The sequence below is a fragment of the Vicia villosa genome, unplaced genomic scaffold (genome assembly GCF_029867415.1).
Source record: "Vicia villosa cultivar HV-30 ecotype Madison, WI unplaced genomic scaffold, Vvil1.0 ctg.000857F_1_1, whole genome shotgun sequence".
In the NCBI taxonomy this organism is placed as follows: Eukaryota; Viridiplantae; Streptophyta; class Magnoliopsida; order Fabales; family Fabaceae; genus Vicia; species Vicia villosa.
This window is the reverse complement of record NW_026705386.1, coordinates 470274-488837: the sequence shown is the minus strand read 5'-3', so window position 1 is coordinate 488837 and position 18564 is coordinate 470274. Positions and strand designations below refer to the sequence as shown.

The 18564-nt window shown below is 34.9% G+C and overlaps 1 protein-coding gene across 1 annotated transcript; it reads left to right on the top strand.

Annotated features, from left to right (window-relative positions):
* Positions 1-14666: 14666 nt before the first annotated feature.
* Positions 14667-18035, top strand: LOC131631675 (cation/H(+) antiporter 15-like). Its single transcript, XM_058902443.1, has 3 exons — positions 14667-15026; positions 15418-16413; positions 16507-18035. The coding sequence occupies exons 1-3, from the start codon at positions 14790-14792 to the stop codon at positions 17701-17703; spliced, it is 2430 nt and encodes an 809-aa protein (XP_058758426.1). The 5' UTR covers positions 14667-14789; the 3' UTR covers positions 17704-18035.
* The last annotated feature ends 529 nt before the right edge of the window (positions 18036-18564 follow it).

The following is an 18564-nucleotide window of genomic DNA, read 5'->3' as shown; positions in this document are numbered from 1 at the left end:
TCTCAATTCTGCAAACAAATTGATTTTGACGGTAAAGTATAAATTTTTTTATATGAGTTCTTGTTTCAGATTTAGTATGTAGCAAAAAAGTTCAAGTGTAGCGACTGTAGTCATTAACTATGGTAAGAAAGTATTGAAAACCATCTAGGGAATGTGTTGAGATAGGCCCAGATATATGTGAAAGTTCAAAATAATGAGAAGTAGTAGATTGTCTAATAGGGAAGGGGAGTCTGCAATGTTTAGCTAAGTGACAAACATGGCAAGCAAAATTTTTTATTGAATTTTATAACAAAAAAGTTTTGGGACATTTGTTTAAGAACATCATTAGAAGGATTGCCTAATCGATGATGCCATAGGTCTAAAGGGGTAAGGAACTAGAGGTATGTAAACTAGTAGAATTGCACAGAGTATCAGTATTATTATTACAGGAAGGTTGATGTGTAGCTTCTTGTTGAAAAATGTAGAGGTTTTTATGAGGGATCACATATCCAATCCTCTTCTTGGTAGACAGATCCTGTATAAAAAAGGAGTTGTGTGAGAAGGAAATGCTAAATTTAGACTTGTTGCACAATATTGATATGGATATATGGCTGAAAGCAAACTCAAGAATGTAGAAGACATTGTGAAGTTTAATAAATTTGTCAAGAACTATAGTGCCAGAGAGATTAACAGTTATGGATTTTCCATTAGGGAAAAACATATTGACAGGGGGAATAGTGTGAATGCTACGAAAACATTAAATGTGAGGACAAACATGGTCAAAAGCGCCGGAATCAAGAATCCACATGGTGGGAGAGTTAAGATCACTACCAGTTTTGACCATACCTAAGATTATGTGAGGATCGTGTGTTGTCGTTGAGACAATCTTTGTGGAATTGTTGTCCTTCTTAGATTTTCGCAGAAGTTGAAGTAGATATTGGTAGTCTTCTTTAGAAATGATGCCATCCTTCTCTGATTGCTGATGGGGCTTGGATTCAGAGGCATTTTTAGGGCTTTTGTTGCGGTATCCTGGGGGAAATCCATGCTTGAAATTGCATGTTTCCACGGTGTAATTTGTTTTATGACAGTTTGTACTGACCATGGAGCTCTTAGGGTTGCCACGTCCTTTGCCACGATTGTTATAAGGATTATTGTTGGCATAATGGATAGTAGGTATGGTTGTGGTGACTTCTTGTTGAGCAATCATCGAGTAAAGTCGACTAATGTTAGGGATGGGATCGAGCAAAAATACATGGGTTTGAATGTTATGATATGTATCTTTCAAACCTTTGATAAAACTAGTAACATACTCCATTTGTTTATATTGACGCACAACTTTAGATAAATCGCAGGTGCAGGGGATTGTGCAGCAGCAAGTAGGTGTTGGTAGAAGAACTTCAAGTTCATCCTAGAGAATCTTGGTGTCAATGAAGTATTAGGATAAAGATCTATCACCTATTTTGATGGAGTGAAAATCACGAAGGAGATCCAAAAAACGGAAATGGTTTCCCTTTATAAATCTTTCTTGAAGATTTGTCCAAAGGTCAAACACAGTTATGATGATTCCTGAACGTCGTATTCACAAACATCAGATCAGAAGGAAGTACAGGTGGCAGACTACGCTGACTGACAAAAGGAACGTTAAAAGCTACTAAAGGCTTCGTCAGTAGACACAGCGTGAACAAGGCTCGAGGTAGTTGACAAAAGCGTATAACATTAAATGCGATGCTGTACGGAACACGCAAAGCATTAAATGCATCCAACGGTCATCTTCTCAACGCCTATAAATATGAAGTTCTGATGAGAAGCAAGGTTACCAATTCTTAACAACTCTGAACGAAAATAAACTTGCTGAAACGCTATTCAATCAAAGCTCAGAATCTTCATCAACTCACTACATTGCTGTTGTAATATCTTAGTGAGATTAAGCTTAAACGATAAGAGAAATATCACAGTTTGTGATTATAGCTTTTAAGAAGCATTTGTAAACTCTTGAATAGATTACATTAAGTTGTAAGGAACTAGAGTGATCGTGTGATCAGTATACTCTAGGAAGTCTTAGCAGTTGGCTGAGCAGTTTGTAACTAGAGTGATCAGGTTGATCAGTAGACTCTAGAAAAGTCTTAGAAGTTGTCTAAGCAGTTGTTCCTGGAGTGATCAAGTTGTGATCAGAATACTCTAGAAGACTTAGTCGTGGACTAAGTGGAAAACCATTGTAATCCGTGCGATTAGTGGATTAAATCCTCAGGTTGAGGTAAATCATCTCTGCGGGGGTGGACTGGAGTAGCTTCGTTAACAGCGAACCGGGATAAAAATAATTGTGCAATTTATTTTTATCGTCCAAGATTTAAAGTCACACTTATTCAACCCCCCCCCCTTTCTAAGTGTTTTTCTATCCTTCAATTGGTATCAGAGCCTGGTTCTAATCTGCATTTATGATGATTCCTGAAAAGCTTCTTTTGATCATCATTCATTTCTTGCCTTGACAGCTTTACGCCACTGGCATTTACTGGATGTTTGTAACCATCCATCAGAAGATCCCATAGATCACCATCTAGACCAAGAAAGTAACTTTCCAGTTTATCTTTCCAGTATTCAAAGTTTTCACCATCAAATACCGGCGGTCTACTATAACCATTGTTACCGTTGTATTGCTCAGCAGAGCCAGATGTAGATGCAGGTGTAGGTGTAGACTTTTCACTTTCATCAACCATCTTTTACCGAAGCGTTTTTCTCTTCCTGAATCTTTTCTAAACACGGTTAAGTGCTTGCACCTTAGAACCGGCGCTCTGATGCCAATTGAAGGATAGAAAAACACTTAGAAAGGGGGGGGTTGAATAAGTGTGACTTTAAATCTTGGACGATAAAAATAAATTGCACAATTATTTTTATCCTGGTTCGCTGTTAACGAAGCTACTCCAGTCCACCCCCGCAGAGATGATTTACCTCAACCTGAGGATTTAATCCACTAATCGCACGGATTACAATGGTTTTCCACTTAGTCCACGACTAAGTCTTCTAGAGTATTCTGATCACAACTTGATCACTCCAGGAACAACTGCTTAGACAACTTCTAAGACTTTTCTAGAGTCTACTGATCAACCTGATCACTCTAGTTACAAACTGCTCAGCCAACTGCTAAGACTTCCTAGAGTATACTGATCACACGATCACTCTAGTTCCTTACAACTTAATGTAATCTATTCAAGAGTTTACAAATGCTTCTTAAAAGCTATAATCACAAACTGTGATATTTCTCTTATCGTTTAAGCTTAATCTCACTAAGATATTACAACAGCAATGTAGTGAGTTGATGAAGATTCTGAGCTTTGATTGAATAGCGTTTCAGCAAGTTTATTTTCGTTCAGAGTTGTTAAGAATTGGTAACCTTGCTTCTCATCAGAACTTCATATTTATAGGCGTTGAGAAGATGACCGTTGGATGCATTTAATGCTTTGCGTGTTCCGTACAGCATCGCATTTAATGTTATACGCTTTTGTCAACTACCTCGAGCCTTGTTCACGCTGTGTCTACTGACGTAGCCTTTAGTAGCTTTTAACGTTCCTTTTGTCAGTCAGCGTAGTCTGCCACCTGTACTTCCTTCTGATCTGATGTTTGTGAATACGATGTTTGAATATCATCAGAGTCAAAACAGCTTGGTGCATAGCATCTTCTGATCTTCTGATCTTGAAGTGCTTCTGTTGCGTGATACCATCTTCTGATCTTCAGTGCTTCTGATCTCATGTTCTTCTGATGCTTCCATAGACCCATGTTCTGATTCTGCTTCGACCATCTTCTGATGTCTTGCCAGACCATGTTCTGATGTTGCATGCTGAACCATTTGAGACACAACTTCTGAGCGCTGAATTATGCGTACTCTTTATATATATTTCCTGAAAGGGAAATTGCATTGGATTAGAGTACCATATTATCTTAAGCAAAATTCATATTATTGTTATCATCAAAACTAAGATAATTGATAAGAACAAATCTTGTTCTAACAATCTCCCCATTTTTGATGATGACAAAAACATATATAAATGATATGAATTTGCGATCAGAAAGAGTAGACGGCAGAAGACAAATTACACAGCTATAGCATAAGCATATGAATATGTCTCCCCCTGAGATTAACAATCTCCCCCTGAGATAAATAATCTCCCCCTGAAATAAATACTCGAAGAACTTTGATAAAAGACTTCCCTGATTATTTCGGTAGAGACGATCATATAAGCTTCTGCCTTCAGAGAATTCATAGCTTCTGACTTCTGCTTCCATTGGACAGCTTCAGAACTTGAATTTCTTTAGATCCTTAGAACACTCACAGCTTCTGATTCCTGCTTCCATCGTGGACAGCTTCAGAACTTGAATTTCTTTGATCTTCAGAACATTCACAGCTTCTGACTTCTGCTTCCATTCAGGACAGCTTCAGAACTTGAGTTTTCTGGATCTTTTAGAACATTCACATCTTCTGATTTCTGCTTCCCTCGGATAGCTTCAGAACTTTGAATGTCTACCAACATCACTTCATGCTAGATTTGTATCAGAACATTGTTGAATGTACCAGAGCATCATCAGAGCATCTCTACATCCTGAAATGTTACAGAACAAAAACTAAACGACAAAAGTCAGCATGAACGAGTTAGAACATAAAATGTATGTTTGAACACATTATATGTATCAGAGCCATATAGGCTGAAATAATGTATCAGAGCAAATAATGTATCAGAGCCATAACATTATATGTATCAGAGCAAATAGAATTTTGTCAGAACAGGATAGACAATGATATTCAAATTCTATTATCAGTGCTTCTGATTCATTCTTCTTTCTTGCTTCTGATCTCTGAAGCTTGACAGCACTCAGCTTGCTTCAGTTTCCAAGAGCTTATTCCTTTTACAGAATAACGCTTCTTATGGTTTTGCTTCTAGTGTTTGCTTCTGAAGATTCACTTCACTTCTCTGTACCTGCAAAACACTTAAACCATATAGAACTTGCAGTTCTTGTTAGTGAATGTGTGGGAGCCTCTTTACCCAGCAACTGATAGATTTAATCAAATCATTTATCATTTATCTTCTCCCCCTTTTTGTCATAACATCAAAAAGAATATTTAAAAAGATTCAGATGCAAAAAACGACAAATAGAATCACTGGAATGTAAAAACAAAGAAACTTGATGAGGAATGCACAGAGATAGAGAGAGTTGAGAGGGAAAGAGAAGAGTTTAAAGAGTATTTAAAAGAAAATGAAATGAAACGAATGATGAAAATCATTTAATGTTACGTGACAAGGAGAGATAATAAAGACAAATGAGGTGACTAGCACAGTTACCTATGGTCGGCGTCCCTTCAACTGCACACGCGTTTATCCATGAATAGTAACGACAGGTTTACCATCCCGAGATAAAACGTAACAGCTGTTTTGCTTTAAAAGAGGTTCTGAATCAACTTAGACAATGAAACGTTAGTAATAACCGAATCATAATTTCTAAAAGAATTCAATCAGAACTTCTGATTAAAAGAAATGTTCCACATTCATTTCAGAAGATACTCATACATGAGAACTTCTCATCTTCTCATTCTGGGCATAAATCCATACTGATGTTCTTCAGAATGAACTTAAACCTATCTTCAGCCAGGGGTTTTGTAAAGATATCAGCCCATTGATGGTCTGTATCAACAAAGTTTAAAGATATAACACCCTTCTGAACATAGTCCCTTATGAAATGATGTTTTATCTCAATATGTTTAGCTTTTGAATGAAGAATAGGATTCTTAGATAAACATATATCAGAAGTATTATCACAGAATATAGGAATGTTACTCTCAAATATCTGATAATCTTCCAACTGACTCTTCATCCAGAGCATCTGTGTACTACAGCCAGCAGCAGCGACATATTCTGCTTCTGTTGTTGATAGAGCAATAGTTGCTTGCTTCTTGCTATACCAAGAGATCAAATGACTTCCAAGAAATTGGCAACTTCCTGAAGTACTTTTTCTTTCAATTCTGTCTCCAGCATAATCAGCATCACAGAATCCTACTAAGTTGTATTCTTTAGATTTTCTGTAAACTAAACCAACATTAGTAGTACCTTTCAGATACCTTAGAATTCTCTTAACAGCAGTTAAATGAGATTCTCTAGGATCTGATTGGAATCTAGCACACAAACAAACACTGAACAGAATGTCAGGTCTAGAAGCAGTCAGATATAGGAGAGATCCAATCATACCTCTGTATAACTTCTGATCTACCTTCTTACTTACCTCATCCTTACCTAGGATGCATGTTGGATGCATAGGAGTTTTGGCTTCTTTGCAGTCTAGAAGATTAAACTTCTTCAGAAGTTCCTTCACATACTTGGTTTGGTGAACATACGTTCCTTCTGATGTTTGATTTATTTGTATTCCAAGGAAATACTTGAGTTCTCCCATCATGCTCATTTCAAACTCAGCCTGCATAGACTCAGCAAACTCCTTTCCAAGTGTAGCATTAGATGTTCCAAAAATAATATCATCCACATATATTTGACAAATTAAAATATCCCTTTTAAAGGTTTTACAAAAGAGAGTAGTGTCCACTTTTCCTCTAGTGAAACCATTATCCAGAAGGAAAGAACTTAAGCGTTCATACCAAGCTCTGGGAGCCTGTTTCAATCCATACAATGATTTCTTTAGTTTAAACACATGATTCGGAGACATAGAGTCTTCAAAACCAGGAGGTTGATGGACATAAACTTCTTCATCTATATAACCATTTAAGAAGGCACTCTTAACATCCATCTGATAGAGAGTGATGTTATGTTGAGTGGCAAAAGAAATTAATAGACGAATAGACTCTAACCTGGCCACTGGTGCAAAGGTTTCTGTATAGTCAATCCCTTCTTGCTGACTATAACCCTGAGCCACCAGTCTGGCTTTGTTCCTTACCACTTCACCTTTCTCACTGAGCTTGTTTCTGAAGACCCATTTTGTACCAATTATATTGAATCCATCTGGTCTAGGAACAAGATCCCAAACATCATTCCTTGTAAACTGATTTAGTTCTTCTTGCATAGCAATTATCCAGTCTGGATCTTCTAGAGCATGATCAACAGAAGTTGGCTCGATCAAAGATACAAGACCTAATTGACAGTCTGCATTGTTCTTAAGGAATGCTCTTGTTCTGATTGGATCATCCTTCTTTCCAAGAATGACATCTTCTGAATGACCAGAGATGAGTCTGGATGATCTTCTGACAGATGGTTCTTCAGAAATACTTAGATCCTCCAGAGAAGCTGATACTTGACCTTCAGATTCTTTGCTTCTGAGAAGCTCTGCTTCTGATGCGTTGCTTCTTGGCTCAACAACTTCTGATATGTCAATATCACAATCTGCAAAATTATCAAACTGCTTTGGTTTTTCAGAACCAAGCTTATCATCAAACCTGATATTGATTGATTCTTCTACAACCAATGTTTCAGTATTGTATACTCTGTAGCCTTTTGAGCGTTCAGAATATCCAAGAAGGAAACATTTTTGTGCTTTGGAATCAAACTTACCAAGATGATCTTTAGTGTTCAGAATAAAGCATACACATCCAAAAGGATGGAAATATGAAATGTTGGGCTTACTATTCTTCCACAATTCATAGGGAGTCTTATTTAGAATAGGTCTGATAGAGATTCTATTCTGAATATAGCATGCAGTGTTTATTGCTTCTGCCCAGAAATGCTTAGCCATATTGGTTTCATTGATCATGGTTCTGGCCATTTCTTGTAGAGTCCTATTCTTTCGTTCTACAACTCCATTTTGCTGAGGAGTTCTAGGACAAGAGAAATCATGGGCAATACCATTTTCTTTGAAGAATTCTTCAAAGGATTTGTTCTCAAATTCACCACCATGATCACTTCTGACCTTTATGATTTTACACTCTTTTTCAGATTGAATCTGAATGCAGAAATCAAAGAACACTGAATGAGTCTCATCCTTGTGTTTCAAGAATTTTACCCATGTCCAGCGGCTATAATCATCTACAATGACTAATCCATATTTCTTCCCTCTGACAGATGCTGTTTTGACGGGGCCAAACAGATCAATGTGCAAGAGTTCTAATGGCCTTGAGGTAGAAACAACATTCTTGGACTTGAATGCAGGTTTGGAGAACTTGCCCTTCTGACATGCTTCACAAAGAGCATCTGATTTGAATTTCAGATTGGGGAGTCCTCTGACCAGATTCAGTTTGTTAATCTGAGAAATCTTTCTCAAACTAGCATGACCTAATCTTCTGTGCCAGACCCACTGCTCTTCAGAAACAGACATAAGACAAGTCACCTTCTGACTCATAAGATCTTGCAGATCTGTCTTATAAATGTTGTTCTTCCTCTTGCCTGTAAATAGGATTGAGCCATCCTTCTGATTTACAGCCTTGCAAGACTTTTGATTGAAGATTATATCAACCATTGTCACTTAATTGACTGATAGATAAGAGGTTATGAGTTAATCCTTCTACAAGAAGTACATTAGAAATGGAAGGAGAGTTACCAGACTTTATAGTTCCAGAGCCAATTATCTTGCCCTTCTGATCTCCTCCAAACTTGACTTCTCCTCCAGACTTAAGCACCAGGTCTTGGAACATAGACCTTCTTCCTGTCATGTGTCGTGAGCATCCAGAGTCCAGGTACCATGACATGTTGTGCTTTGTCCTTCTTGCAGCCAAGGATATCTGCAATAGGAATAATCTTATCCTTAGGTACCCACATTTTCTTGGGTCCTTTCTTGTTAGATTTTCTCAAGTTCTGATTGAACTTGGGTTTGACATTATAAGCAATAGGAGGAACAGCATGATAATTTTTAATATGAGTTTCATGATATTTCCTAGGTTGTGTCACATGCTTCTTGGTGTGTGTTATGTGAAAACTTTGTGCATGTGAAGTGTGCCTAATATCATGAGAGTGGCCATACTTGAACTGATCATACAATGGCTTGTATGTGAGTTTCATTTCATCAACAGGTTCAAGTTTGTATGGGGTTTCACCCTCATAACCAATGCCAACTCTTTTGTTTCCAGATACGGCATATATCATAGAAGCTAGCTGACTTCTGCCAATACTTCTAGATAAGAACTTCCTGAAACTTAAATCATATTCTTTCAGAATATGGTTTAGACTAGGAGTAGATTTTTCTGAATTAGAAGGAGATCCAACATCATTGGATAATTTTAAAAGTTTATCTTTCAATTCAGAATTTTCCAATTCAAGCCTCTTTGTTTCAAATTCAAATAGCTTTTTCAGCTTTTTGTATTTAATACAAATCTGAGACTTGGATTCCAGAAGTTCAGTTAATCCGGAAACTAACTCATCTCTAGTAAGTTCAGAAAATACCTCTTCAGAATCTGATTCTGATGTAGATTCTGATCCGTCATCTTCAGTCGCTATCAGTGCACAGTTGGCCTGCTCATCTTCTGAATCATCTTCTGACTCATCCCAGGTTGCCATAAGACCTTTCTTCTTATGAAACTTCTTCTTGGGATTCTCCTTCTGAAGATTTGGACATTCATTTCTGAAGTGTCCTGGCTCATTGCATTCATAGCACATGACCTTCTTCTTGTCAGATCTTCTTTCATCAGAAGATTCTCCATGTTCAAATCTCTTTGAACTTCTGAAGCCTCTGAACTTCCTTTGCTTGCTCTTCCAGAGTTGATTTACCCTTCTGGAAATCATGGACAGTTCATCTTCTTCTTCAGATTCTGATTCTTCAGGATCTTCTTCTCTAGCCTGAAAAGCGTTAGTGCATTTCTTGATATTTGATTTTAATGCAATAGACTTACCTTTCTTTTGAGGCTCATTTGCGTCCAGCTCTATTTCATGACTTCTCAAGGCACTGATAAGCTCTTCCAGAGAAACTTCATTCAGATTCTTCGCAATCTTGAATGCAGTCACCATCGGACCCCATCTTCTGGGTAAGCTTCTGATGATCTTCTTCACATGATCAGCCTTGGTGTATCCTTTGTCAAGAACTCTCAATCCAGCAGTCAGAGTTTGAAATCTTGAAAACATCTTTTCAATGTCTTCATCATCCTCCATCTTGAAGGCTTCATACTTCTGGATTAAGGCTAGAGCTTTAGTCTCCTTGACTTGAGCATTTCCCTCATGAGTCATTTTCAAGGACTCATATATGTCATAGGCCGTTTCCCTGTTAGATATCTTCTCATACTCAGCATGAGAGATAGCATTCAGCAAAACAGTTCTGCATTTATGATGATTCCTGAAAAGCTTCTTTTGATCATCATTCATTTCTTGCCTTGACAGCTTTACGCCACTGGCATTTACTGGATGTTTGTAACCATCCATCAGAAGATCCCATAGATCACCATCTAGACCAAGAAAGTAACTTTCCAGTTTATCTTTCCAGTATTCAAAGTTTTCACCATCAAATACCGACGGTCTAGTATAACCATTGTTACCGTTGTATTGCTCCGCAGAGCCAGATGTAGATGCAGGTGTAGGTGTAGACTTTTCACTTTCATCAACCATCTTTTACCGAAGCGTTTTTCTCTTCCTGAATCTTTTCTAAACACGGTTAAGTGCTTGCACCTTAGAACCGGCGCTCTGATGCCAATTGAAGGATAGAAAAACACTTAGAAAGGGGGGGGTTGAATAAGTGTGACTTTAAATCTTGGACGATAAAAATAAATTGCACAATTATTTTTATCCTGGTTCGCTGTTAACGAAGCTACTCCAGTCCACCCCCGCAGAGATGATTTACCTCAACCTGAGGATTTAATCCACTAATCGCACGGATTACAATGGTTTTCCACTTAGTCCACGACTAAGTCTTCTAGAGTATTCTGATCACAACTTGATCACTCCAGGAACAACTGCTTAGACAACTTCTAAGACTTTTCTAGAGTCTACTGATCAACCTGATCACTCTAGTTACAAACTGCTCAGCCAACTGCTAAGACTTCCTAGAGTATACTGATCACACGATCACTCTAGTTCCTTACAACTTAATGTAATCTATTCAAGAGTTTACAAATGCTTCTTAAAAGCTATAATCACAAACTGTGATATTTCTCTTATCGTTTAAGCTTAATCTCACTAAGATATTACAACAGCAATGTAGTGAGTTGATGAAGATTCTGAGCTTTGATTGAATAGCGTTTCAGCAAGTTTATTTTCGTTCAGAGTTGTTAAGAATTGGTAACCTTGCTTCTCATCAGAACTTCATATTTATAGGCGTTGAGAAGATGACCGTTGGATGCATTTAATGCTTTGCGTGTTCCGTACAGCATCGCATTTAATGTTATACGCTTTTGTCAACTACCTCGAGCCTTGTTCACGCTGTGTCTACTGACGTAGCCTTTAGTAGCTTTTAACGTTCCTTTTGTCAGTCAGCGTAGTCTGCCACCTGTACTTCCTTCTGATCTGATGTTTGTGAATACGACGTTTGAATATCATCAGAGTCAAAACAGCTTGGTGCATAGCATCTTCTGATCTTCTGATCTTGAAGTGCTTCTGTTGCGTGATACCATCTTCTGATCTTCAGTGCTTCTGATCTCATGTTCTTCTGATGCTTCCATAGACCCATGTTCTGATTCTGCTTCGACCATCTTCTGATGTCTTGCCAGACCATGTTCTGATGTTGCATGCTGAACCATTTGAGACACAACTTCTGAGCGCTGAATTATGCGTACTCTTTATATATATTTCCTGAAAGGGAAATTGCATTGGATTAGAGTACCATATTATCTTAAGCAAAATTCATATTATTGTTATCATCAAAACTAAGATAATTGATAAGAACAAATCTTGTTCTAACACTATCACCTATTTTGATGGAGTGAAAATCACGAAGGAGATCCAAAAAACGGAAATGGTTTCCCTTTATAAATCTTTCTTGAAGATTTGTCCAAAGGTCAAACACATAATCGAAGCATATGGTACTCTACGCAATGTGTGGCGATAAAGTGTGATTGATCATTGAAATTACCATGCTGTTTGCGCGTTCCTAGACATCAAAATTCGGATTTGTAGAAGAAGGTCGTTGTAAAGAACCGTTGATGAATCCGATTTTGTTCTTGGAGGTGAGGGCGCGTCGCATTGATTTGCTCCAATTGTGATAATTATTGTCGTCCATTGGTGGTGCGACGAGGATGGCACCGGGATTTTCTTTAGGATGGACATAGAAAGGGCTTCTTGGATTTAAGGTAGGATCAGTGGTGGATGGTGATTTGAGTGGGGCTTTCTTGGGAGACTTTTTGGTGTCGGATTGATCAGATGCCATGGACGACAGTGGGATGATTATGCGAAGGTGATGAATGTGCAGTGAAGGGAAGGAAAATACTCAAGGAAGAAGATGATGGGCGGGAAAGCGGAAGGGATGAAAAGATTTGAACGAATAGGTTTAAGGTCTCTTGATACCATATTACAGGCCATGAATAGAAATGGGCTGAAATGAAAATAGATCCATTATAGTGTAAATCAACTTACAATATACAAGGTGATGGTCCTCTTTTATAGAATAAGAATGAGCATCAACCATGCAAACCTAAATAAGCCCAATAACAAATAAAAATAAAAATAAAAAGGAAAAACAAAAAATTATCTAAAAGAGAAAAGAAATGGTTAATGGTTTAATAGATACATTGAAATATACTTAAGAGTTGTAGTCTTAGTTAAAACCTTTAAGGAATGTTTTTTTTAAAAGATTTTTTTTTTCAATATTTTGGTTTTATTTTTAAGAAAGGGTTGTATAGCGTTATTTGAAGTACAATTTAATTAAATATTAAGTACAGTATATATATATATATATATATATATATATATATATATATATATATATATATATATATATATATATATATATATATATATATATATATATATATATATTACATAATTAATATTAAAAAATTTAAGTACAATATTAATATAATTTTAAACACAATATTAATATAATAAAATATTAAATTTCATGAATATTGAAAGCTGCGTATGTTATATATATATATATATATATATATATATATATATATATATATATATATATATATATATATATATATATATATATATGAAACGTACCAGCTTTCAATATTCTTGAAATTTAATATTTTATTGTATTAATATTGTGTTTAAAATTATATTAATATATATATATATATATATATATATATATATATATATATATATATATATATATATATATATATATATAAATTTTATTAGTAGAAATATTTAGCCTAGTGCAAAGTGAGAAGTTTGTGGAGGTAAGCGTCGTGGGTTCAAACACATTCAAAACATTTGGGTTTAATACCTGGTGGATGTTAAAATTTTGTTTCTTTTGATTTTTTTAAATATTAATGACTATTAAAAATAATAAAAGCGTGACATTAAAAATTAGAAATTAAAAAAATGCCAACTTGGCACTCCACCTCAATTAATATTTTTTTAAAATTTTTTTTTATAATGGAGTGTGATGAATTATATAAAATAATATAAATCAAAGGTGTTTTAAGTCACTCATAGCCGACGCTAATAGTAATGCTCTAATAAAAAATAAAGTGTTTTATTCTGTTAGCGTGCGTCGCTGTCGTGGCCGACGCTTATAGTGATATACTTTAATTTAGTTTATTTATTTTTATTCTAATCATTATAGTTTTAGTACAAAAATTAAATAACTTTTAAAAAAAATTGTTTTTTCTTTTTGTTTTGATCACCTATAGTACCTTCTATGTCCCCATACTTTTGATATTGTATGTAACTATTTTTTTTCTTTATCAATATTAAAAATCTTGAAGATAGAAATAAAAAATAATTTAATTTTCAAAAAATTGTGAATATTTTTTTCTCAAAATACAATTTTAAATTATTTACCTCTTAAATCGACAACAAATAAACTCTTATAATCATATAAATCATTATTTTACTCATAAAATTTACATTTGAACCACGTACAATTAAATTAAAAAAAATTGTATAAAACTAAACAAATTAAGATTATTTCTTTAAAGTTTATTTAAAGAGAAAAAAGAGTATGGAAAGTAGTTTTACATTGTTAACCAATCACATATATGTACCCATCAAATCACGTTTTTAATTTTAAAAATACTAATATGACATGGTTGAATGTTATAATTTTATTAGATAATCATATAAAACTAATTTACATGCACTATTTTTAATCTCTTATTTAAATACATTTTAATCAAATTCGTGTAACTCACAAATTTTTTACCTAGTAAATTAATGAAAAGATTACAATAAGAATTTGAAAAATTAATAAAAGAGTACAATATGAATTCGGAAAAAAAAATAAGTATATATGAATATAACTTTTTCTTCCTTTAAATTGCGAAATATGGAAAGTTGGGATGGCGGGAGAGTAATAAATTATTAGAAGTTAATTGAGAAAAATTGTGAACGAAAACAATATTAAATAGGGGATAAAGCTATCTATCTTTTTTTCACAAGGAATATAATTAAAAACCTCTTTTTTTACACATTTTTCCAACTTATAATGGTTTATGATGTAAACCTCAAAAGGTTTAATGGTTTATTCCTTTATGTATCTCCAAATTAAACATACTAAACTAGAATTAATAAAACCACCAATTTAGCACTAAAAATATCACCATAGACTAATCACAAAACAAAACTAATTATAAAACCCAAAACCCACAATTCAGCGTTACCAATTACCGTGATTGAAATGAATAATTAACATCTCACAAAGATAAACATCCTTCAAATAAATCAAAACATGTGATTGTCTTTCTTCTTTCATTCTCCAAATGATTATTGATTTGCAGTAACTAATTAACGTGTAACATGGCTGATAGTACTGTAAATTCAACCGTTAACGCCATTACAACAAATGGAACAGTATGGATTTGTGAACAAATATCTAAGAATCCAAGATCAAGAGGGATTTTCTTTTCGGATAATCCATTTAGTTACACATTACCGGTTCTCTTTGTACAAATCTCTTTAGTTTCTAGCTTGACTGCTGTTTTGCAATTCTTGCTTCAACCTATTGGAGAGACCAGATTCTTTCCACAACTGCTGGTAATATATTTTATAGATATGTTTATTGGTTCGTCAATTTTTTTTCTAATGAAAGTTGTTATGCTTATACATGTTGCATTTGCAATTGTGACTGCAATATTAATCTGTAGTATCCTCATCAATGTGTGCGACTGCATTAAGAACTGCATTAGACAATTTTGATCGTATTCGTAAAGCTTCTCTCTAAAAATTAACTAATGCAGCCACAAAACAATTGTACATGCAATCACATGTTAAAACCATGCATAACAAAAATTAACTAACCAACCAGGACATGTATTTTCTTCATGCCAATTGTATTTGAAAATAACATTTATTTTCACTTGAAATCATATGACAAAAGATAAATACATGCTGATTAATTTTTTTTTATTGAAATTGGTATATTCAGGCTGGCATGATGCTAGGGCCATCAGTTATAGGACAAAGTGCATTCCTACAAAAGTGGCTATTCCCACCAAAAACATTCTACATAAGTGAGACAATTGCATTTTTCGGAGGCATGATGTTTATGTTCTTAATTGGAGTAAAAATTGATCTAAGTATTGTTCTAAGATCAGGGAAAAAAGCTTGGGCAATTGGAATATTGACATTTCTCATTCCACTACTATTCAGCTCAATTGTTTTTTTTTTTGCAAAAGACACATTACCTCCTGATCATCCTCTCTACAAGTCCTTATTTTCCATCACATTCATCTTCTCAAGTGGTTCATTCCATGTAACCGCAATCCACTTAGCAGATTTAAAGCTATTAAACTCCGAAATGGGTCGATTAGCGACATCTTCTTCAATGGTTAATGGAACCATTTCATTAACGATTGTTAGCGCGTTGGTAACTCACGATAATATACATCCCCCGAAGACTTATCAGATGATGGGGCTGAGTTTGCTCGTTATGGTTATTTTCATAGTATGCGTTTTACGTCCCATAATGTGTTGGATGATAAGACAAACACCTGACGGGAGACAAATGAAAGAATCGCACATAACATTAGTGTTTTTAATGTTAATCGGCTGTGCGTTTCTTAGCGAAGTTATCGGGCAACATGTTCTGATTTTACCTATTGTTTTAGGCATAGCTGTACCTGAAGGTCCTCCATTAGGATCAGCATTGGCTGATAGATTGGATACATTGGTTTCCTCGATTTTCTTGCCATTGTATTTTCTGTATAGCAGTTCTAGATTCAATGTTTTTCTAATTGATGGTCATACATTTGTGATTATTCAACTTCTTGCTATTGTTTCATTCATTGGGAAGGTGGTAGGAACTATATTGCCTTCAATTTATTGGAAGATGCCAATGACAGATGTTTTATCTTTAGGACTACTTATGAGTGCTCAAGGCATCACGCATTTGATTTACTTGCAAACAGGTCTAAATATTACTGTAAGAATCAATAATCCTTTCTATTAATTTGTCATCTTGTAACTGTATGTGGTTGATTTGCATATAGAGAATTTATACATGCTTTGTTTGCAGATAGATGAACAATCATATGGTAATGCTATGATAGCATTACTATGGTTAACAGGAATCACCACTCCCGCTGTGAAATTCTTATATGATCCTTCTAAGAGGTACTTGTCTTTAAATAGGAGAAGAACCATTGAGCAATCAAATAAAGATATTGAACTACGTCTCATGGCGTGTATACACAGTCAAGAAACCACGCCTTCTATAATCAATCTTCTTGAAATGTCAAACCCTTCATTCGAGAATCCTATTTGTTTCTTTGTTCTACATCTTCTCAAACTAAAAGGAAGATCAACTCCAGTTTTCATAGATCATCAACCGAATTGCAAGCATAATCCGCCGCAAAAGCATTATTCTGAGCACATAATAAACGCGTTTAGATCCTACGAGCAACAAAAATCAGACAACGTTGTTGTGAAACTCTACACGTCAATTTCTCCTTACGAGACAATGCATGATGAAATATGTATGCAGGTTGCTGAAAAGAGAGTTTGTTTGTTGATCGTGCCTTTTCATAGACAATGGAAATCAAACGGGATAACAGAATCGAACCACCCAATTCGGGCGTTAAATCGCCAGCTTCTCAGGAGGGCACCATGTTCAGTTGGGATTCTAATCGAGCGTGGTACTTTGAATATAAGCAATCCTATAATAAATGTCGCGTTTTATAGTGTTGGAATAGTCTTTATAGAAGGCAACGACGATCGTGAAGCCTTAGCGTATGCAATGCGAATGGCAAACAACCCGATTGTAAGGGTTACATTGATTAGGCTAATGGAGCCTCGAAAGAAAAATAAGAACTTGATCATCAGGGATCCGGACGGGGATTTGATTCATAAGTTTAAAGTGGATTGCATTCAAATTAAACGACACGATTATAAAGAGGAAGTAGTAAGAGATAGTGTTGAAATGATAAATGTTCTAAGGTCACTTGAAGGTTGTTTTGATTTGGTTTTGGTTGGTAGAAGACATGCAAGTGAGTCAAGTTTGTTTAGTGGATTAACTGATTGGAATGAGTACCCTGAACTTGGAACTATTGGTGACATGTTAGTTGCTTCAGATTCTACTTTTGATGGTTCTGTTTTGGTTATTCAACAACAAAAGAGATCAGGAGTTGGCTATCATGATTTGAATTTAGATTCTGGTATATTACCAAAGCAAGAAAGCTTAACCATTGTGGAAGTTCCTCGTGATAGAAAATAAACGGGAGTGGGAACATCGTATCTAAGATGAGAGAAAGAAAAATATGTGACAAAAATTTTTTTATTCAATTTTGATGTTAGATATTGTGTAAAGAAAACATTTTGTTGTTTAACTGTGAGTTGTATATGTTAGGGACATTCATAGTTTTAGATTTCATGTATAGTTCAAAATTGTAATGGTAAGTGCCTTATTTATATAACACCAAAGTAAATAGACACTCTAATTGTAAAGTGATATTTTTTGGTGTTTATGGTGTATAGTGTTTAAGAAGGATTATTTCCAATCTCCAAGAATGAGGTGTGCGCATGTTTTTAGAGATTAAGGAAAGTTTTACTCCAATAGATTTGGCTACTGAACCCCCGTCCGTGAACTTAGCGTCTTGATTTGTGTTGTCCTAACCAAATACTTGCGCAAGGCTCAATGCTACTTACTCTTGTCCCCTTCATTGGGATCTCCCTCTTTCTCAACTTCTTAATGCAGTTTAGTAATCTGTTAGAATAATTATTTTTAGTATTATTTTTACTCTTGTTCCATTTTTACTTTTGTTCCATTGAGATTGATATACAAAGAGTTTAAGAGTTTTAATAATAAGTTGATATTCACTCTTTTATTAATAATATTAAATAAAATACAAATATTTAAAAATAATAAATTATTAATACTAAATTTTTCAAATATTACATAGTGTGATATATATAGCTCTGGGTCTGAAATCTATTTTGGATTAGCTCCGTTCAACCCAATGTTAAGTGTTTTTTTTTTTCTTTTCCCACCTTCTGAAGCATTTTCCCAATTCTAGAGCGTTTTTTAAGAATCCAAATTAAGATACCTGAATCATGTTAGAAATAAGGAAAACAATAG

Excerpts from the sequence above, each read along its gene's own strand:
- LOC131631675 (XM_058902443.1), top strand. The coding sequence starts at position 14,790 with ATGGCTGATAGTACTGTAAATTCAACCGTTAACGCCATTACAACAAAT. Across the intron at positions 15,027-15,417 it reads GATTCTTTCCACAACTGCTG|GCTGGCATGATGCTAGGGCC; the intron begins GTAATATATTTT and ends TGGTATATTCAG. Across the intron at positions 16,414-16,506 it reads AAACAGGTCTAAATATTACT|ATAGATGAACAATCATATGG; the intron begins GTAAGAATCAAT and ends CTTTGTTTGCAG.